This window comes from Myodes glareolus, chromosome 11 (assembly GCF_982192425.1).
Source record: "Myodes glareolus chromosome 11, mMyoGla1.1, whole genome shotgun sequence".
In the NCBI taxonomy this organism is placed as follows: Eukaryota; Metazoa; Chordata; class Mammalia; order Rodentia; family Cricetidae; genus Myodes; species Myodes glareolus.
This window is the reverse complement of record NC_142036.1, coordinates 15,123,334-15,146,020: the sequence shown is the minus strand read 5'-3', so window position 1 is coordinate 15,146,020 and position 22,687 is coordinate 15,123,334. Positions and strand designations below refer to the sequence as shown.

Genomic DNA, 22,687 nt, shown 5'->3' with positions numbered 1-22,687 from the left:
TGTGGAAGGTTGTCAGAGCCTGCAAAGAGCAGGGCTCGGGATGGCTCAGACAGAGATTCTTTCCCAGGAAGGATTAGTTTTTTTCCTTGAGAGATTGTAACAGATCTCGATTTGCTGGCTATGAAGTGAAAAACAACTACCACATACTTGGATCCAGAGCCAGGAAAAGATGGGGCCAGAGAAAAGTGTGGGAGGACCTGGGTTTGATTGTTAATGTCACCCAAAAAATTTAAAATATGTGTCTATATATAAAATAGGGGTTGGAATACAAGGCCTGGGTTTTGACCCCAGCACCACAAAATAAAAAACAATTTAATCACACATTATTAGACTGACTGTGAAAAGATCGGCCACATGTTTTTAAAGTGAGAACAGAAAGGAGCTTGATATACAGGAAGGGATGAGGGGGGGAGAGAAGGGAGACCGTGGAGGGAGGGGTTTTCAGGGTGATCTGGGAGAGGGGCAGAAAGGCTCATGAACTTGTTTTGAAAGTAAAACGTGATTATCTGTGAAAGTTCTATGCAGGGACTCTGATGTTTTGTTCTTTGCAGTGGTGACCAGAAACAGTTTAGAATTGCAGGACAGCTGGCACAGGTGCACACATTTGCAGACACCAAAGCAAGCATGCCCGTTTAACGATACCAATAGCTTGTAAATTGTGTTTATCATTTTGTAGCAAGGATTGTACACTTCACTTGTGCACACTATCTGAATCCCACATTAGTGAGGCACTATTGAATCACGTGCGGAATGCTGTGTGTCAGATTTGTTAACTTGGGGCACAGTGGAGGCCAAAGTATTGGTGACTGGGATGGAAGTCTGCATCGTCATCAGTGGAGTCACCAGGGGGAGGACTGTGGATGTGTGTGTCTGTGTGTCCACAAGCCACACACACAGATTAGATAGTTCATTGACTTGTGTAATTTCTCTTTTCAGCTAAGAAATAACTTTATTTTGTCTGAATACAGGTCTCCAGTCATCATTGACTAAGCTAAGTAATGTGACATGCATCTTGGAGGCAACTTATAAATATCCTGATTTGCCTATAAATCGGTGCAAAGAAGAGGTAAGTTTACTTTTTTCTAATGTGATTTTTGCTGCTTGAATAAATGCCTGAAGCTGTACACTCCTGGTACCGTGGGGGAGGGGAGGGCTCAGTGAGCACGGCCAGAAGAAAAGTCAGCAGCGTCCATCACTCAAACCCAAGCCAAGCTTGTCTGTGCCCTGCTCACCTGTGATCTGCCACACTGAGAGCCACCAGCACTGTCCCCTCACTTCCCTGGTGGAGCTCTATGATGAAGGCACACATACCCTAGCATCTGCACGGGGGATTTCCTGTGGTCTGCTCTCCCTTTCCTGCGTACTGGTTGATTTAATCAGACAGGCACACATCCTTCTGCTAGCAGTGCAAGCCACCTCTAGCAGTAGAATGCTTAGGTTTTTGAGTAGTTTTATTGTTATTAAGCATGGTTAAAATTAAGTATATTTGAGCCATCGTTAGTTATTTTAGTGAAAAAAGAAATTTTAGATAAAGTAGGTAGTGTTCCAAATTTCATTTTTATTTTGATGAAGAGAGAAAAGAGAAAGAAAGGAAGAGGAAGAAGAATATACATTGAGAATTACAACCCTGGTTACTTTGACCTGGGTTCCACAGCTCTCTACAATTATACACTGGGTATGGTGGTCCCACTTGTGAGTCTAGTCCTTGGGAGGCAGAGGATCACTGGGCTGCATAGTGTGGCTTGTGTCATAGCCAGCCAGCCAGTTATTGGTTGTAGAACTGATTTGAAAGGTAACCATTTTTAGTACTCTTGTTCTTGTGTGGTGTCGAGGTTGACTGTGCCTTCTTAAGACGGACAATATTTCATGTTGCTGTCTAACCTGTGCTGATTATGGAAGGCTGTTTTTTCAAATTACAGGTTATTTCTTTGATAGAAAGCAATTCCGTGGTGATCATTCACGGAGCTACAGGGAGTGGTAAGAGCACTCAGCTCCCACAGTATATCCTGGACCACTATACTCAGCGCTCTGCCTTCTGCAACATAGTGGTTACGCAGCCTCGGAAAATAGGGGCCAGCAGCATTGCCAGGTGGATCAGCAAGGAGCGCTCCTGGACTCTGGGTGGATTGGTGGGCTACCAGGTGAGACACAGGGAGCAAGGGGACTTTCTCTTGTTGTTCTTTTTACTCTTTGTAAGTTGATGTCAGTGTGTAACTATTTTCTACTGGAAATTAAAGAGCAGAATTGTATAATTAAGAACAGTGGAAGTAAAATTCTTAAATAATATGAATCTCTTTCCCAGTTGAGTAGGAGAGAATGGAGAATTCTCAGAATTATGCTTTTTAATTTTTAATAGTTTAATTAGACCTCTATAGTCTGTAAGGTATTGTCACGTGAAAGTATAGGCAGCAGCATTGAGTCAGCTAATCCCTGCCCAAAATGGAAGAAAAAAATCAGTTTGAGAACATGACTTTCATTTGGACCCTAAATAGCTTCCAAAATACAGTAATTTTTATTCCCTTTCTTAGGTACAGCAGATAGAACTTGTTAGAGTGGGTAAATGGGAGCCATTGGAATCTGTGTTTTTCTTTCCCTCTCTTTTCCTTCCTCACCTTTAGGTAGGGCTGGAGAAAATAGCAACAGAAGACACTAGATTAATTTATATGACTACGGGAGTCCTGCTCCAGAAAATCGTGAGTGCCAAGAGTCTGATGGAGTTCACGCATGTCTTCATTGACGAAGTGAGTGCTTCCCCCGTTCGGGCGGTCCCTCTTCCGGAGCAGCGCATGCTGCCATTCTTCCCTTTATGCGTGTGAATGTGAACGATCTGCTTTATCTTTTCTCTTTGTCTTTGAGAATGTAGGTGGATGTGGAGGACCAGGACAAAGGTGGCCTTTTAGAGCAGAGCTGCTTAGGCAGTGTAGCCTCAGATGCGATCTCGCACCTGCTTCTCGTGAATGAGGTTTACTGGAGCGTTTTCCATCCCTTGTTCTCGTTGGGTCTGAGTTGCCTCAGTCTGCATCTCAGTAGAGTGCAGCAGCTGCACTGCTGGCCGCACTGGGGAAAGTGCTGGCTTCAGCCCACATGTCGAGGTGGACTTTCTGCCTAATCAAGGAGGACAGTAGTTTTAAAAAGTTGGGCTGATGGTGTAGTTCAGTGGTAGAGTGCTTACTTAGCACAGGGGAAGCCCTGATTTAAACCCAGCACTGCAGGAAACCCTTCAATAAAGGCAACACATATTAATCTACTCTGCAAAAATGCTTAGTTTTTTTAATAGTTATAATAAAGTATTGTGAACTCTATTTTTGTGCCTGCTTTAATGTTCTTAACTTTAAGAATTGTATTTGTGTGTGTTCTGCTGTGCCATGTACACAGTTCTGGAAGTTGTTCTCTTTCTGTGGGTTCTGAGGATGGATCTCGGGTTACCAGGCTGTCACTTTTACCCACACATCCGTATCATCATCATCATCATCATCATCATCATCATCATCATCATCATCATCATCATCATCACCATCATCATCATTTAGTTTTTGAGACAGGGACTTTTTAAAATTGTTTTTATTGAGCAATATATTTTTCTCTGCTCCTCTCCCTTCCTCTCCCCCCCTTCTGTCCCACTTCCATGATCCCCGTGCTCCCAATTTACTCAGGAGATCTTGTCTTTGCCTAATTTCCATGTAGATTAGATCCATGTATGTCTCTCTTATGGTTCTCATTGTTGTATAGGTTCTCTGGGATTGTGAATTGTAGGCTGGTTTTCTTTGCTTTATGCCTAAAAGCCACTTATGAGTGAGTACGTATTGTATTTGTCTTTCTGGGTCTGGGTTACCTCACTCAATATGATGTTTTCTAGATCCATCAATTTGCCCGCAAATTTCAAGATGTCATTATTTTTTTTCTGCTGTGTAGTACTCCATTGTGTAAATGTACCACATTTTCCTTATCCATTCTTCAGTCGAGGGACATTTAGGTTGTTTCCAGATTCTGGCTATGACAAATAATGCTGCTATGCATGTAGTTGAGCACATGTCCCTATGGTATGATTGAGAATCATTTGGGTATATAACCAAAAGTGGTATTATTGGGTCTTGAGGAAGGTTGTTTCCTAATTTTCTGAGAAATCCCCACACTGATATCCAAAGGGGCTGTACCAGCTTTCTTTCCCACAAGCAATGCAGGAGTGTTCCCTTTTCCCCACAACCTCTCCAGTATAAGTTGTCATCAGTGTTTTTGATCTTGGCCATTCTTACAAGTATAAGATGGAATCTCAGAGTTTTGATTTGCATTTCTCTGATGACTAAGGATGTTGAACATTTTCTTAACTGTTTTTTAGCCATTTTATGTGCTTTTGTTGAGAGTTCTCTATTTAGGTCTGTACTTCATTTTTTTTATTGGATTATTTGTTCTTTTGATGACCAATTTCTTGAGTTCTTTGTATATTTTGGAGATTAGTCTGATGTGGGATTGATTAAGATCTTTTCCTATTCTGTAGGCTGCCATTTTGTCTTGTTGACCTTGTCCTTTGCTTTACAGAAGCTTCTCAGTTTCAGGAGGTCCCATTTATTAACTGTTTCTCTCAGTTGTGCTACTGGGGTTCTATTTAGGAAGTGGTCTCCTGTGCCAATGCATTCAAGTATATTTCCCACTTTCTCTTCTATGGGGTTCAGTGTGGTTGGTTTTATGTTGAGGTCTTTGATCCATTTGGACTTGAGTTTTATGCATGGCAATAGATATGGATCTATTTTCATTTTTCTACATGTTGATATCCAGTTATGCCAGCACTGTTTGTTGAATATACTTTCTTTTTTTCGTTTTTTTTAAAATTTTTTACTTCTTTGTCAAAAATCAGGTGTTCATAGGCGTGTGGATTGATAACTGGGTCTTCAGTTTGCTTCCATTGGTCCTCCTGTCTGTTTTTATGCCAATACCAGACTGTTTTCAGTACTGTAGTTCTGTAGTAGAGTTTGAATCAGGGATTGTGATGCCTCCAGAAGTTCCTTTATTGTGCAGGATTGTTCTGATTGTCTTGGGTTGTTTGCTTTTCCATATGAAGTTGAGTATTAGTCTCTGTAGATTGTTTTTGGTAAGATTGCCATTTTTACTATATTAATTCTACCTACCTAAGTGCATGGGAGATCTTTCCATTTTCTGGTGTCTTCTTCAATTTCTTTCTTCAAATATTTAAAGTTCTTGTCATACAGGTCTTTCACTTGTTTGGTTAGAGTTACTCCAAGATATTTTATGTTATTTGTGGCTATTGTGAAGGGTGATATTTCTCTGATTTCTTTCTCAGCCCATTTATCATCTGTGTAAAGGAGAGCTACTGATTTTTTTTTTCTGAGTTAATCTTGTAGCCTGCTACATTACTGAAGGTGTTTATAAGTGTAGAAGTTCCTTGGTAGAATTTTTGGGATCACTTATGTAAACTGTCATATCATTAGCAAATAGTGAGAGTTTGACTTTTGGACTTGTATCCCCTTGATCTCCTTTTGTTGTCTTATTGTTCTAGAACCTCAAGAACTATATTGAATAGATATAGAGTGGACAACCTTGTCTTGTTCCTGATTTCTCTCCATTTAGTTTGATGTTGACTGTTGGCTTGCTGTATATAGCCTTTATTATGTTTAGGTATATTTCTTGTATCCCTGCTCTCTCTAAGACCTTTATCATGAAAAATACAAATGATGTTGTATTTTTTTCAAAAGCTTTTTCAGCGTCTAATGAGATGATCATGTGGATTTTTTTCTTTCAGTTTGTTTATATGGTGGATTACATTGACAGATTTTTGTATGTTGAACCATCCCTGCATCTCTGGGATGAAGTCTACTTGATCACGGTGGATGATTTTTCTGATGTGTTCTTGGATTTGGTTTGCCAGTATTTTATTGAGTATTTTTGCATCAATGTTCATGAGTGAAATTGATCTTTAATTCTCTTTCTTAGTAATGTCTGTGCAGTTTGGGTATCAGGGTAATCGTAGCCTCATAAAAAGAGTTTGACAATGTACCTTCTGTTTCTATTATATGGAACAATTTGAGGAGTATTGGTATTAGTCCTTCTTTGAAAATCTTGTAGAATTCTGTGCTGAAACCATCTGGTCCTGGGCTTTTTTTGGTTGGGAGACTTTTGATGACTGTATCTATTTCTCTAGCAGTTATAGATCTGTTTAATTTGCTTATCTGGTCTTGATTTAATTTTGGTAAGTGATATTTATCCAGAAAATTGTTCATTTCCTTTCAGTTTTTCAATTTTGTGGAGTACAGATTTTCAAAATATGACCTAATGATTCTCTTTATTTCCTCTGTGTCTGCTGTTATGTTCCCCTTTTAATTTCTGATTTTGTTAATTTGGATATTCTCTCTCTTCGTTTTGGTTAGTTTGGATAAAGTTTTGTCTATTTTGTTAATTTTCCCAAAGAACCAACTCTTTGTCTCATTGATTCTTTGTATTGTTTTCTTTGTTTCTATTTTGTTGATTTCAGCTCTCAATTTGATTATTTCCTGCCATCTAGTCATCCTGAGTGATTTTGCTACTTTTTCTTCTAAAGTTTTCAAGTGTTCTGTTAACTCTCTAGTGTGTGATTTTTTTCCAGCTTCTTTATGTAGGCATTTAGTGTTATGAACTTTCCTCTTAACACTGCTTTCATTGTGTCCCATCAATTTGGGTATGTTATATGGTCATTTTCATTGAATTTTAGGGAGTCTTTAATTTCTTCCTTTATTTCTTCCTTGACCCATTGATGATTCAGGTGAACATTGTTTAATTTTGATATGTTTGTGGGCTTTCTGAAATTAGTGTTGCTGTTGAATTCCAATTTTCAGCCAAGGTGATCCCATAAGATACATGGGGTTATTTCAATTTTTTGTACCTGTTGAGGTTTGCTTTGTTACGTAGTATGTGATCAATTTTTGAGACAGTTCTATGAGGTGCTGAAAAGAAGGTATATTCTTATCTGTTTGGATGGAATATTCTATAGATGTCTGTTAAGTCCATTTGAGTCATAACATCTGTTAGTTCTCTTATTTCTCTGTCAATTTTTTGTCTGACAGACCTGTCCAGTGGTGAGAATGTGGTGTTGAAGTTTCCCACTGTTAGTGTGTGTGGTTTAATGTGTGAGTTCAGCTTTAGAAGTGTTTCTTTTACATATGAGAGTGCCCTTGTATTTGGGGCAAAGACGTTCAGTGTTGAGATTTCCTCTTCATGGATTTTTCCTGTGACTAATGTGAAATGTCCTTCTTTGTCTCTTTTGATTGATTTTAGTTTGAAGCCTATTTTGTTAGATATATTAGAATAGCTACACCAGCTTGTTTCTTAGGTTCATTTGATTAGAAATTTTTTTTCATAATCCTTTATTTACTCTGAGGCTATGTCCGTCTTTGAGGTTGAGGTGTGTTTCTTGTATTCAACAGAAGTATGCATTCTGTTTTTATATCCAATGTGTTAGCCTGTGTCTTTTTATAGGTGAGTTGAGTTTATATTAAGGGATATTAATGACCAATGATTGCTAGTTCCTGTTATTTTAGTTTTCGTTGTTGATGATGTTATTGTGTTTGTTTTTCCCTTTGGGGTTTGCTGCTGTGAGATCATTTATTGTCTGTGTTTTTATGGATGTAGCTAATTTCCTTGGGTTAGAGTTTTCCTTCTAGTACTTTGTGTATGGCTGGGTTTGTGGCTAGGTATTGGTTAAATTTGGTTTTGTCATGGAATATCTTATTGTATCTGTCTATGGTGATTGAAAGTTTTGCTGGACATTATAGTTTGCCCTGGCAACTTTGGTCTCTTAATGTCTGCATAATGCTTGACCATGACCTTCTGGCTTTGATTGTCTCCATTGAGAAATCAGGTGTAATTCTGATAGGTCTGTCTTTGTATTTTACTTGGTCTTTTTACTTTGAGCTCTTAATATTCTTTCTTTATTCTGTATGTTTAGTGTTTTGTTTATTATGTGGCAAGGGGACTTTGTTTGATCCCGTCTATTTGGTGTTCTATAAGCTTCTTGTATTTTCACAGGCATAGCTTTCTTTAGCTTGGGAAAGTTTTCTTCTATGATTTTTGTTGAATATATTTTCCATGTTTTTGAGTTGAACTTCTCCTGTTCCTACTATTCTTAGGTTTGGTCTTTTCTTGGTGTCCCATGTTTCCTGGATATTTTGTCTTAAGTTTTTGTTAAATTTAATTTTTTCTTTGACTGATGAGTCTATTTCCTTTATTGTATCTTTAGTGCTTGAGAATCTCTCTTCCATCTTTGTCTTCTGCTGTTTATGTTTATGTTTGTGGTTTTTGATCATTGCCTCATATTTTCCATTTTCAGAATTCCCTCAGTTTGTGTTTGTTGTCTCTATTTCGGTTTTCACATCTTGAATCGTTTCTTTCATCTGTTTGATTGCTTTTTCTTGGTTTTCTTTAAGGGATTTGTTGATTTCTTCCATTTTTTTTTTCTTTTTCTCCATTTCTTTGAGGGAAGTTTTCATTTCCTCTTTAAGGACTTCAAACATTTTCCTAAAGTTATTTTTTTAGGTCATTTTCTTCTACTTCATCTATATTGGGGTGCTCAGGTCTTGCTGTTGTAGGGGCACTAGTTTTTGTTGGTGTCGTGTTGCTTTTTGTGGTGTTGAGTGTGTTCTTACCTTGTCTACCCATCTTTTCCTCTGATTGGTGTAGTTGGAGCTGTCTTTGGTGATCAATCTTCCAGGTGCCAGTGGATCCAAAGCTCAGATGGTTGTTCCTTGTGGTACAGTCAGGGCCGTGATTCCAGTCACCCTGAGGTGGCTTGGTGCTCCCAGGGATCACTCTGCAATCCTGGAGGTCATTTCGGCCTGTTCCCACAGAGGTTGCTTGCTTGGGGCTGCTCCTGCTGAGGTCACTGACTTAGGCCTGTTTTAATCGAGGTCTCTGATTCGGTCCTTCTCCCTATGTGGTGGCTTCCTTGTACCTGCTCCTGTGGAGGTTGCTTGCAAGGACCTGTGAGACAGGGTCTTGCCTTGTAGCCCAGGCTTGCCTGGAATTCATGATCCTCATGCCTCAGCTTCCCGAGGTTTGGGATTACTGGCATGTGTCACGACAAAGGCTTGTCTTAGTTTTCCTAATTGTTCCTAATTATCTCCTTCTTTTGCATTTTTGAATTTGTTTCATTAGAACATAATATTTAACTGTGTTCATCTTTTCTTTCTTTTTCCTTCCTCTTTTTCTCTTTTTTTCTTTTTCTTTCTTTTTTTTTTTTTTTTTTGAGACATTGACACTCTATGTATCTCTGGCTGGCCTGGAACTTGTTAGGTAACCAGGCTGGTCCTCAGATCTTGGAGATTAAGGGTGTGAACCACTATGATGAGTGCACATTTTATATTGTTCATATTTTCAATGAGTGTTCCTAGATACAGGATGTTCTGTGTTACAGGTTCCTCAGAAGGTTTGGAAATGGCCCATACTGTCCTCCTGCCCCCCCTCCCCCAAATTTCTGTAAAATCATGCTGTCCTAAGAAATCTAACTCATTATAGAGGAGTTGGAAAGATGTGAGTGGGGGTGGGGTGCTTAGCAGATTCTGAAACCTGACCATTGCTAAAACCTGTTTTTGCGGGAGAGGTCTTGGCTGGTTCCTGTGCTGTGTGTCCCGGTGGAGCTTTGTGGGTGCATTGTGGCCTCAAACACATTTCCCTGGCGGTGCGGCACTGCAGGGATTTGAGGGGAGGATAGGAAATGTGATTTCTTTCAACATCATGGACAATGAAGTTTAGAATTTTCTTTATCACTCGACAGTTTAGTAAGTCTTTACGTAGAACTAAAAGTCAGACCTAGTAGGCGGTGTAGTAGAAGACGCTAGCGTTCACAGTGACTGTCACCTGTCGAGCCTGAGCCTGCCACTGTAGACAGACCGCTCTACATGAAGGAAACTGAAGCTTCAGGCAATTCTGTGGTCAGGCCACCTACTGTGAATGGGATTGCTGCACATGCCAGGGACTGCTTCCCAACCTGTAGTGCTAATCCCCACTAATCTAATCTGTCTGCTTTGCACGTATGTAAATGACAGGCAAACCTACCCCATGCCGTATTAACAACTCTCACTCCTAGAAGGTAACAGAAGTGGGTTACTGTAACAAGAGGGGCCCTGCTTGTTCTGCTTCTGTAACATGAAGGGCTGGCTTGTTTGAGTTTTCTGTCCTGCCTGGCCCCCCAGCTGTTTAGTCCCAGAGAAAAATCACACACAGATCTCTGTAAGTTATAATGCTGATTGGTCCATTAGGTCTGGCTACTTATGATCTAACTCTCACATCTTGATTAACCCATTTTTCTGATCTATGTTAGCCATGTGGCTCAGTACCTTTTTCAGTGGCTCAGTACCTTTTTCACTGGGGCAGCTCACATCCTGCTGCTTCAGTGATCTGGGCAGGAGTCGGGGGAAGCAGCTTCCTTCTCCCCAGAATTCTCCTGCTCTCCTTGCATCATTTCCACTTCCTATCTGGTTTTCCCGCCTACACCTCCTGCCTGGCCAATCAGCATTTATTTAAAACATGATTGACAGGATACAGACAATTCTCCCACACCACTTTGCATCAGGTTACTCTGCAAGAACAGTCGCCAGGGAGCAATAGGGAACAAAATAGTCCCTGCCCTCACCACAGTGCTGTCTGCTCCCCAGCCTGTTAATGAGTGATGGATATACTTGAAGCTTTAGTTTACACACAGTACTAAGTATATTCTCTGTGATAATTTGAATTTCAGAAGAAACATAAATTTGGAATATTTGAAGTACCCAGACAGTGTGAAATGGGATGATATTATTTCTGGCTTCTTGGCTCTTGAAAAAGAATAAGCTAGCTCTGAGCACATCATCCAGTGAGCATTTTTTTTACACTGTTGTAGAAGACAAGTCCTGTTTTCTCTTCTCAGCCCCTCACAGGTCCCAGGAGGCTGGTGTCTGCTGAGCTGTGTGTTTGTGTTAAGGAAAGGTCAGAGGTGGGGTCAGAGGTGATGCATAAGTGTTCTGGGGCAGTGGACTGAACCCTACATGCAGAAGGCTGGAAAGAGCTGCCCTGGAGGACCAGAGAAGATGGGTCCAAGTACAGAGGAAAAGCAGCAGTGTTATTACTGTTGTTGTTTGAGACAGGTCTCGTATGGCCCCCACTGTCCTTAATTCCTGACCCTCTTGCCTCTGCCTCTCAAGTGTGTGCCACCGTGGTTGGCTGAATTGTTAACTTTTAAGTTTAGGGTTGGAACCTATTATTTGAGTATTCAGCTTGGGAGCCCTTCATCGGCAATAGCTTTGATTTTTCTAACTAAAGGAGGTGGGGCTTGTGTTGGAGGTGTTGTGGAGTTGGTGATAGGGTGAAATATCTTATTCAAGAGATTTTATGGTGTTCTGTGAAGATTTCCAGCCATTGTCCATAGCCAGTAAATAGCTTCTAGCTTTTGCTTTCTATATTTCTGCTCAGTAGGAAGTGAGGCACAAGACAACAGGGCTAAGTGGAAAATTGGCTGTAGAATGAAGTCTTGTTCATCCTTCGGATTTAATGGCTATTTCTCTCTATCTGCAGGGAATTATCTGGAAATAATCTTACTGTCCTTATGTTCTGCTCTTTGTAGTTGGTTATTTTTTATTCTTTGGCTCTTTTGGGGGCCCACAACTCAGCTCCTGAATAAATACACACAGAGGCTTATTCTTTCTTATGAATGCCTGCCCTTAGCTTGGCTGGTTTCTGGCCAGCCTTTCATAAATTATCCTGTCTACCTTTTGCCTGTGGGCTTTTATCTTTCTCTATTCTGTACACCTTCCTTTCACACTTGTTCCATAGCTGGCTGTGTGCCTAGGTGGCTAGCACCTTGCCTCCTCCTTGCCTTCTCTTTCCTATTCTCCCTGCCAGTCCTGCCTATCCTTCCTCTGCCTCGCTATTGGCTGTTCAGCTCTTTATTAGACTGTCAGGTGTTAGGCAAAGTAACACAACTTCTGAGTTAAGCAAATGTAACATAAAAGAATGCAACACATCTTTGCATCATTAAACAAATGTTGCACAGCATAAACGAATGTAACACACCTTAAAATAAGATTCTACAACAGCTCTCACATAGCCTGACCTAATTGGGCTTCTTTTGGAAAAAAGGTCCCTTGTCCCTGCAGCTTTAGGTGAGGCAGGGTAGTATGGATGGAGCAGTTGTGGTCTCTGAGTAGGACTGGAGTAGTGCTCCTTTGTGGCCATGTTGAAGTTCTGCCTCCTTGCCCTAGACTCTGACCTTGTGGATATGATTTACCACCTTCTGACTGGCCTCTCTTTTCCAGGGCCAACCTCCAATCTATCCTGTGAGCTTCAGTTCTTTTTATCACTGAATACGACTTGCTGCTCCCTGCTCAGCATTAAACCGGAGCACATTCAACCCCACACTTCTTAGAATAACCAACCATGGCAGAGGGGTCAGCAGGGACTGGTCAGGCAGTGTTGCTGGGAAGTGGGCAGGGCCGAGGGGGTCTCAACATTGCTCTGCCCTAATCCCTGTGGGGAGGGTGGCAGTGACCCACGTGCTAACCTTTGATCGTGGGCAGGTGTTTGTTGCTTACTCTTAGGACAGGAGTGAGTTCTCGGAAAGCTGTACTGACCTGACAACCTGGTTTAGCTGAACACCTGTCGGGGCAGGAAAGCCCTCTTTACCCTCTCATCAAGTGACATGAGCATCCTTCTGTAAAATTCATTTTCATGTGTGTGATATGCATGTGTATATGCATGTTTGCATGTGCTGACACATGTATGTGTGGGTACATGTACATGCTCACTCATATTTGTAATCATTCTTGCCCACTCTCCACCTTGGTTATTGAGACAGGGTCTTTTCAGTGAGACCCAGAGCCTGCCTGTATGACTAGCCAGCTTCCTGTCAGGATCTCCACCATCTGATGCTGGGAGTATAGGCTTCATGCTTATCTAGTGTTTACCTGGATTCTGGGAATCAGAACTCTGATTCTCATGCTTGTGCAACAATTATTTAGCCACTGAGCAGCCTCCCCAGCCCTGATGTGTGCATTCCTGATGCCATGGGAAGGTGCCCTCTTTATTTTGTAGGTGCATGAACGAACCGAGGAAATGGATTTCCTGCTATTGGTCGTCCGTAAGCTCTTGAGGACAAATTCACGTTTTGTGAAGGTAAATTTTTAGATTTCATTCTGTTTCTCCCATTTTAACAATTTGGTACTGTGCTAATTGGTTTCATCAATATTATATAAACCTTGATCTATCTGGCAAAGTGATTCTTAACTGAGAAAATGCCTTTATAAGATTGGCCTGTAAGAAAATCTGTAGGGCATTTTAAAATGATTTATGTGGACGTATTCTACCCACTGGGGGAGGTGGCATCCCTCATTTTAATATTGTTAAAAGTTTTCTTATTAATTTTTGTGTTTTATGTGTGACATACCTGTGGAGGTCAGAGGACAGCTTGTAGGAGTTCTCTCCTTCCACTTTGGATTTCAGGGACTGAACAGTTCCTCACTTGAAAAACATAGCTTTAGAGTAACAGTAAAGTCTTGAGTACTCTTATACTGTTTTAATTTATATAATACACAAGAAAAAAAATCAAGATATTATGTTTAAAACTTAGTAGTTTCTAAATGGTGAGAGGAAGAGAAGGTGGGTGTGGTGCTGAGAGGCGCGCGTTGCTCACGGACCAGGGCTCTCCTCACTGCAGGTGATCCTCATGTCGGCCACCATCAACTGCAAGGAGTTTGCAGACTACTTTGCTGTTCCTGTTCAGAACAAGATGAATCCTGCGTATGTTTTTGAAGTGGAAGGAAAGCCCCACACTATTGAGGAGTACTACCTTAATGATTTGGGGCACATCTATCATAGTGGGGTATGTCGGATGCATTTCTTCTTTTATAGTGAGTGGATTTTGGTTTCCGACTAAACCGTGAATTCCCCTGCTAATTCTAAAAGGGTCATGGGGCCTTTTAGAACCTGTCAGAGCTGACATATGGGAGGAAGGGGTGGAGACAAATAAAGGGAGGAAGCTACTGGGCTTTTGTTATAAGATTTGAGCATAGTAAATATTCATATCACACATCCTCATGAAAGTTACTGAGACTTCATGCCTCACTGATGTTGAAAAAAAAAACATAAGATTTTAGTGATTATAAAGCTGTAAATTTATTTGATGGGTAAATTTACTTGAGATAAAATTCTGGTTAAATGTACATTTCTGGTATAAGGTGAATTGAGTTGAACCTGGATTGTACTGTGACAGCGAAGACTTGGGCACACATTTCATAACTAGAGTTGGCTTTCACATGTGCAGTACATTTAGAGGCCTCAGAAGTCTAAAGTAGAAGCAGACATGACACACTTCTCTCATCCTTCTGAGTGTGCTCAGTGAGGAAGTGCTTGTGCAGCTGTGTGAGACTGGTGGCTCCGTTCCCAGCTCATGAACAAAAGTCCAAAGGAGTTAAAGGTTGCCTTACTCCTCCTGTCTTCTTGTCTGTTTACTGTCAGGCCTGCTCCTATAGGGCTCTGGGATCCTTCTCACACACTTGGGCTTCCTGCTCCTACAGGGCCCTAGGATCCTCCTCACACACGTGGGCCTGCTAAGCAAATACAGCACCATTTCTTCTTCTTCAGAGATGGTATACTCTCTGCATACAATTTTTGCCTAGTTCCCCACATCTTTTTGTATCAGCAAATATTCTTTCCTGTTTTTCTTTTGGAGCTGCGAGCCATTCTTCCATGTAGTCTCTAGTGCCTCTGCTCTTACTGCAGTGTGCTGCAGTGACTAATGCTACCGTGTTGTCGTGCACACAGGATAGATAGCATGTCTTGTAGTGCGTGGTTTCTCAGCCTCAGGATTACTGGTATTTTGGGCCAGACAGTTCTGCGTGGCAGGGGACCTTCAGCACTGCAGGATGTTTCTTCTTGCCCTTGATCCAGCAGATGCAAGTAGCATATTTCTCTATTATCACAACCAAAAGTGTCCCCAAACCATGCCTTCCTGGAGCCCATGAGCCCGGAAGAGATTGCTGTGACAAAGAATATATGTACTTACAGTTTGATGGATACAGCAGGAGTTGAATTTCTTTCTGTTAAAGATGTCTGCAGTGTTGAACAGTGGGCTCTGCTAGAATGAGGTGCCGGTTAGATTTCGTCCGACATCAACGTAAGACAATTCTTTGTGGAAACATTGAAAGGGGGGAGGGTAAAGTCAACTGTGGGCATCTATTCTGTGGGACCCTGTGGTTGGACCAGGCCAACTTATGGAAGCCACGGCCCTTTGGCTGACTCTGGGTTGTGTTCAGCTGTTTGAAAGGCATCTAGCTTTACCATTGCTCACCACAACCTATCCTTGGTGCCTAGAAGGCACATTGTAAATATTCCAGTCCATGGTCAAACATGAGCGAGCATACTGACTTCACTGCGTACTGATTTGTGTTTGGGTGTTTGGGGGAGGGTACCAAGGTTGGGATTCAGGCCCTGTCTAGCTAAGCTGTGCTCTCACTCGCAGATCCTGTCCATACCTGTAGCTGTGAAGGTGGTGTTTTGTGTTTATTCTGTTCTACAACTTTCAACACTAGAGGACGTGTTTTCAAGTTGGATTTCATCATTATCCTCGTGTTCTCTTAGTGCCGTCTCATGCTGTCTAGTGGGGCCTTCTGTGGAGCTCGGCCCTCTGCCTGTACTTGTCTGTCTCTTCCTGAAGGTCTCGACCCCTGTCAGCTGTCTTCACTCACTCTCGGGTCTCCCTCTGCTCATCTTTTCTTCCCATGTTTAAACATAATTATTTCCTCTCTTCAGAAGCACCCCTCTTAGTCCCAGGTTTCTCTGCAAACCTTCCCAGCTTCTGTCTGGGCTGTGTTTCTCTAGTTCCAAGTTCTCTTGTCTCTTTCCATTGTGACTCTACTGACAGACCTACCCAAGCTGTATTTGCCAGGCTCCTTGTGTTCCAGTCACCATGTAGCAAGGTCAGCCTTAAGCTGACTTAAAAAAAAAAAAAACACGTGGTTTTTCTGATGCCAACTTTAGGTGTTGCCTTTCAAGGCCCTTAGAAGAATCTTCTTTATCTCTTATTTTCAACTTGTTTTCTTTTGCAAGAATACCCTTAGGAAAGGTCTATACAGTGTAACTGTACACTCTGATGGAATTGTGCGGCACCCGCCCTCTGTGCGGCATCCGCCGTCTGTGCGGCACCCCGCCCTCTGTGTGGTACCTTGCCCCAGTACAGACTATGCTGTTATGGTTTGTTTGAGGCAGAACCTCATGTAGCCAGGTTAGTCTCACTCTTGCTGTGTGGGCAGGGATGACCCTGAATGTCTGCTCCGTCTGCCTCTACTCTCTCAAGTGCCAGGATAGTGTGTGCACTATGCACGGCTAACAGCCCAGTTTTTATACACTCCCTGAAGAGCTTTCTTCTCATTTTTAAAAGCCAGGCATGGTGGTTTATTTTTGTAATTCTAACACTGGGGAGGTGGAGAGAGGTGGGTCCCTAGGGATCTTTGGCCAGTCAGTCTAGCCTTCTTAGTGAGCTCCAGGCCACTGGGGGAAAACATCTCAAAAAAAGATGGATGGTGTGGGCCGGAGAGAAGATAGCTCAGCGGTTAAGAACGCGGATTGCTCTTTCAGAGGTCTTGAGTTCAATTCCCAGCAACCACATGGTGGCTCACAATCATCTGTCATGAGATCTGGTGCCCTCTTCTGGCGTGCAGGCATGCACGCATACATAATAAATAAATCTTGAAAAGGTGGATGGTGACCGAGGAATGATGCTTGCAGTTGTCCTCTGGCCTTCATATGACAGAGCACACATATATGTGTACGCATATATGCTCTCAAGCTAGCTATATTTGATGTCTTATTAGAGAGTACCTGGCACTTGAGCTGACCTTTGGGTGGGTTGCTGGGTTGCCTCTCCTAGCCTTGATGCGGGGGAGGAGTTTGGTCCTGCCTTCACCTCCTGTGTCATGCTTAGTGGACACCTGTGGGAGGACTACCCCTTTCTGTGTGGGGAGGAGGAGCAGATGGGGGCTGTAGAGGGAAAGTGGAGCAGGAATGAGGGGAAAGGAGGGAGGAGAAACTGCAGTTGAGATGCAAAATAAATGAAAAAAATTAATAATAAAATACCCAAAAAGTCAGGTATTGGCACACACACAGAGGAATTATATTCCTCTGGAGGTAGTGGTAAGATATCAAGAGTTCAAAGCCGGCCTAGATTACGTAGCAAGTTGAAGGTCAGTCTGGGCTACATGAGACCTTGCATTAAAACATTAAACAGCAACAAGAGCAGCAATTTCGAGGGCTTGGGTTCTAGAACTCAGTGGAGTTGCTTGTGATCCAGTTGCATGCCTTTTCTACACAGCTTGTCAAATAGCAGGCTTCTACGTGGGTTTGATGTCATTTTTGGGCTTTGTGGAACATGCACGTTTCCCTATTTCTGTTTTGAATTGTCACATTATGAAATATTGGTCACTGTTAGGATAGGGTAAGAAATTAAGGCCTGTCAGTGATGAATGTATTAGATGTGCTTTGTTGTTAAATGAAAGTAAACTTGTCATAATCAAATTACTAGAATTGTAGTAATATTGGGAAATGGTGTAGACATTATCTGTAACACTTCTGTATGACTAACTTTTGACCACCTGAAGAAGACTCCTTTTGGTGTGTCCATCACAATATTATTCGTGAGGTCTTGTAGATAATAGTTGATCTAATTATTAAACAAAATGTTTCCTTACTCTTGGTGGAAAACAGGCTATAAACCAGACTGTGTGAGAACCTCACTGTAGCAATTGTGTGGGAAGCTGGAGAACACCTTGGCCTCGCCTCCTGTAAGGCTCTGCACACAGACCGTCCTTCAGCCTGGAGCACAGTGTTCTGTAGAGGGCCCGGGGCAATCTAAGTCATTAGGCCCCATTTGAGTTTGTCTTAATGTTCAGTTAAAAATAGTCTGTCAATCTCTAAGTCTTAGCAGACAGCAGCCATGTCACATGGTATTCTTAGGGCACACTGGGAGATAGATGTGGTTCTACCCTTTGCGGATAGTTGCTGTGTGTAGCTGTTGGGGTTCTTAGGAGGTGGGGATTTGCTACCCTGGAAGGGCACTGATTTGGAGGTAGGACACCTCCCAAGTTCCCTAGGCCTTTGATGCAGTTTATCCTGTGCCTTAAGTCTTCTTGGGCTCTCTGACTCCATCTGTGTTGCCACTGACTTAACACCATGTATCTCTAGTATCCCAGATCTTCAAGAGTGGCTGGAAAGGCGTCACTGTGGTTGTTGTTGTTATTAATTATACTTAGGGTGTTGTAAACTGGTGGCTGAAGGGTGAGCACATATCTAAACCAGCATTTTTTTCCCTTAGCTCCATTTAGAGATTCTATTTTTTATTTTTTTCAGCTCCCTCCCTACCGTTTGGAGGAGCCGGTGATAACAAAGGATATTTATGAAGTTGCTGTCTCTCTCATTCAGATGTTTGATGACCTGGACATGAACGAGAGTGGGTAAGAGCCCCTCCAGCTGCTCTTTGTGTGTGTACCATACATGCACATGCTTGTGTTTTTGCATTGTAAGATAATAGCTGTAGACATTTGGGCTTGTTTTGAGACAGAGTCTAGCTCTCTGATGACAAAGTTGTGGCCTTCTTGCTCTCTGTGCTGGGATTTTGGGTGTGTGCTTCCACACCCAGCTGTGGGGACCTTTTCAGCAGTCAGCAGTCACTGGTCACTCTTCAGGTTTCTACTTACAAGAGTCAAAGTCGAGTTGAGTGCAGCTTTAATTTTTTTTTTTTTTAAAGCCAGCACTGGAGCAGAAAGTGGGAGGAGGACGGCTTTTCCAGACAGGAGCCGCATGGCTTCCTCCGCCTCTGTTCTTGTTTCCGAGACACTTCTTGACACCCAGCATGCAATCCAGTTGTTGATTCTTCTAGTTTTGTTTAAAAAACAAAACAAGACTTGAGACTTCTTTCCTTTAAGGACAGTTTAGGTTCTAAGTGCTGGTTTGAGTCTAGAATTTAAAAATACTCAGTTATTGAAACTCTGTGGTCCTAGTTTTATTGCATCACATAAATAGCACTTATTATTGTAGAAACAAATAATGACAATGGATGTTCTCCCTCCCTTAGTGAACAAAGCCATATTGCTGGGGTGACTTTTTCCCTATAGACCTCTGAATTAACCCTTGTTTGTCAAATTTGGACTTTTTTTTCTTGGCTTACTTATATTCTTCCCAGATTACATTCTCCAGAGACTTTGTTGGTAAATGTTCTTAGCTTTTATTTGGGTAAAACGTTATTTTATTTCAGTTTCATCCATTGTTTGAAAAAAAAATCTAAATCAACAGATAAAAAACTTGAGCTGGGAAGATGGCTCAGTTGGTAAAGTGCGTGATTTGCAAACATGAGGTCCTGAGTTTAGTTAGATTCCCAGAACTACAGGGAAAAGCCCAGGCATGGTAGTGTGCGCTAGTCATTCCAGACTGGATCTCATTGGTCAGCCAGTTTAGCCTAGTGGTAAGAGTGAGGCCAGCGAGAGTCCCTGTCTCGAAGAAGACAGGCAGAGTTCAGGATGACACTGACATTTCTCTACCTCACTGCTCCAACTCCCCCTCCCTCCCTTTCTCATTTTCTTCTTTGCTCCCCGCTTCCTCTCTTCCCTACTTCTGCATGCACATGTATGCACATATACCCACACCCATGTACACACACACACACACACTACACACCACACACTACACACAAATACATGAATTAAAAACTCTCATGTCTTTACTGTGACTAGCAGTAAAGTCTTCCAAAGTCTGACTTTGGAAGTGTGCAGACACTGTGGACCGGTACAGTCTAGTCCACACATTTCCTGGCTCACGTCTTTGATGTGTGTACAGTGCTTAAGCACAGGTTCGACTTCTTTCACCAGAAATGCTTGGAGTCAGAATTGCTTGTTTGTTGGAGTGTTTTCACAGACTTCAGTGGCTGAACCCAAATACTCTAAACTCAAAATCATTTTGAGGCTCAAAGTCACGTATCAGACTTTGGAGCATTTCAGAGTAGAAATTCTCAGCTTGTATGAAATTCTAAATTATTAAATGCTTCTTACATTTTATTTTTCTGATTTTATATACATAATAACATTGAGATAAGCATTAACAAAATGCATTTTTTAGCACTCTTTCTAAGTTTTGGTTCTATTTTTGTATAATCTTCAAAATGCATTTTTTAGCACTCTTTCTAAGTTTTGGTTCTATTTTTGTATAATCTTCTGGCTTGTGTTGCTAGAGTGATAAAACTCCTTTTGTCTCATTGCTCCCTGTATGCACACTGGCTAACCTGGAGATATAGTCTTTGTCTTTGATGACCCAGGGCCTTGGAGCTAGGGTATTTCTTTGCTTGTGATTGAGTGGACTCACTGAGTCTCCACACTAGTACCTGAACACTGCCCAGCAGCCTTGAATCTATTGGCTTTAGCATCCACTGGGCTTCTTGTCTGAGCCCTTACTATATTTGCCGTGTTCTAATTATTCTTTGTTCTTTATTCCCTAAGGATGTTCTACAAGGAAGAATTTTCTTTTGCTTATTCTACTTCTTTCTCTCTTTTTCTTCTTAAATAAAAAAGAAAAACTATCATGAGCCAAGAGGTGATGGTGCATGCCTTTAATCCCAGCATTTGGGAGGCACAGGCAGGTGGATCTCTGTGAATTCAAAGCCAACCTGGTCTATAGAGCGAGTTTGAGAACAGCTAGGACTACACAGAGAAACCCTGTCTCACAAAACAAACAAAAAACAACAGAACAAAAAAGCCACAGTGAATTTGGAATTTTCTTCCTTTTCAGTAGTTTTTTTTTTCATGTGTACAATGAAATTGAGCAAGATCATGCAGGGAGCTCCCGTAGACTGCCTCACCCCACACATGTACAGCTTATTCTACTGTCAGAATCCTGCAGCAGAGATGTGTGTTTGTCACATTGAACACACTGTCACCCAAAGTCCTTGTTACACAGGCTCAGTCCTAGTGCTGCACATTCTCTGGGTTCTGATAGCTGTGTAATGTCATGCATCTCCCATGGTATCACACAGACACTTCAACACCTAAAGTCCCTCTGTGCACCCCTATCCATTATTCTCCCCCAGTTCCTGGGCCCCCTGATCTGGGATGTCTCCAGTTTTGCCTTTTCCAGAACATCAGATAGCTGACATTATATGGTTTGTAGCATTTTCTTATTGACTTTTTAACTTAGAAACACATATTTAAGGGACTGGAGAAGGGTCTCAATAATTAAGAGTAGTTATTGCTCTTGTATATGACCCAGATTCAGTTCCCAGCACATACATGGTGGCTTAAAATTATCTGTAACTTTTGAACACACATGGTGCAATACACATACTCAGGCATGTACACACATACAAACATACATTGAATAAATGTTTAAATAAAATCAGAAAAAATAATTTTAAAGGCATTTAAGATTTTTGCTTATCTTTTCATGGCTTGGTAGGCCAATTTTTATTCTTGTTTTGAGGCAGCACCTCTTTTTGTAGCCCTGACTTTCTTGGAGCTCATTATGTTGACCAGGCTGGCCTTGAACTCACAGAGATCCACCTTCCTTTGGCTCCTAAATCTGGGATTAAAGGTGTGTGACTAGCAATAAGACAGTTTTTATTTTATGTAATTATATTTTTTGTGTGTGTAGCAAATGCATGTATGTGTGACAAATGCATATGTGTGTGGCGAATGCACATGTGTGCTCACTGTGTGTACACAGTGGACTAGAGACTGATGTTGTTTCCACTGCACAGGGATTATAGGCAAGAGCTGCCAATCCTGACTTCTACAGGGGATCTGGACTCAGGTCCTCCTCTTACTCGTTAAGTATTTTATCCACCAAGCTATCTCCTCTGCCCTAAATTTTTAATTACTCAATAGTATTCAATGTTTATACTGACTACAGTTATCTATTGACTAAATTATATCTTAATTGTCCTCTAAGTCTCAAACTATGAGTAGAGCTGATGCACAACCCTGTATGCAGGCGTTTGCAGACACAGACATCCAGTTCACCTGTATGCAGGCGTTTGCAGACACAGACATCCAGTTCATCTGGAAAATTACGAGGAGCACCACCATTGCTGTCCTTCTGTGGCAAGAGCATGGTTTGTTTTGTAAGGTCCCATTCACTCATTTCCAATGTAGCTGCACCATGTTGCACAGCCACCCACAAGTGCCTGAGTTCTGTAGCTTTGTTGTGCTTTGTTCTCTGTGTGTCTGTGATGTGGTGTTGGTTGTCAAAATGGCTATGAATGTTGTCTCATTGTTTCTTCTTTCATGAAGTGCTTGTTCATGTCTTTTGCCAATTTTTTCTTTTCTTCTTTTTTGTATTTGTTCATTTTTCATTCCAACTGCAGTTTCCCATCTGTCCTCTCCTCCCAGTCCCTCCTCATTCTCCCCCCCCCACCCCTGTCCACTCCTCCTCCATTTATCTTCAGAAAGGGGCAGGTTCCCATGGATTTCAACCAGCAATGACATGTCAAGTTGCAGTGAGACTAGGCACTTTCTTTCCTTTTAAGGCTGACTGAGGCAACCCCAGTAGGAGGAGAGGGTCCCCAAAGCAGGCAGCAGAGTCAGACAGCCCCTGCTCCCACTGTTAGGAGTCCCACATGAAGCCCAAGCTACACAACCGTAACATGAATGCAGAGGGCCTAGGTCAGTCCTATGCAGGCTGTGAGCCCTATGACCCCAGG

At 41.9% G+C, this 22,687-nt stretch overlaps 1 protein-coding gene across 1 annotated transcript in view; it reads left to right on the top strand.

Moving 5' to 3' along the window:
- The window catches only part of Tdrd9 (tudor domain containing 9), a 104,969-nt gene that overhangs the window by 19,758 nt on the left and 62,524 nt on the right, over positions 1-22,687 (top strand). The window contains exons 3-8 of the mRNA XM_048431405.3: positions 969-1,066; positions 1,920-2,141; positions 2,619-2,741; positions 13,048-13,128; positions 13,670-13,834; positions 18,355-18,458. Of these exons, the coding sequence (XP_048287362.3) occupies positions 969-1,066; positions 1,920-2,141; positions 2,619-2,741; positions 13,048-13,128; positions 13,670-13,834; positions 18,355-18,458 (793 nt within the window). The remainder of the gene's footprint in view (positions 1-968; positions 1,067-1,919; positions 2,142-2,618; positions 2,742-13,047; positions 13,129-13,669; positions 13,835-18,354; positions 18,459-22,687) is intronic.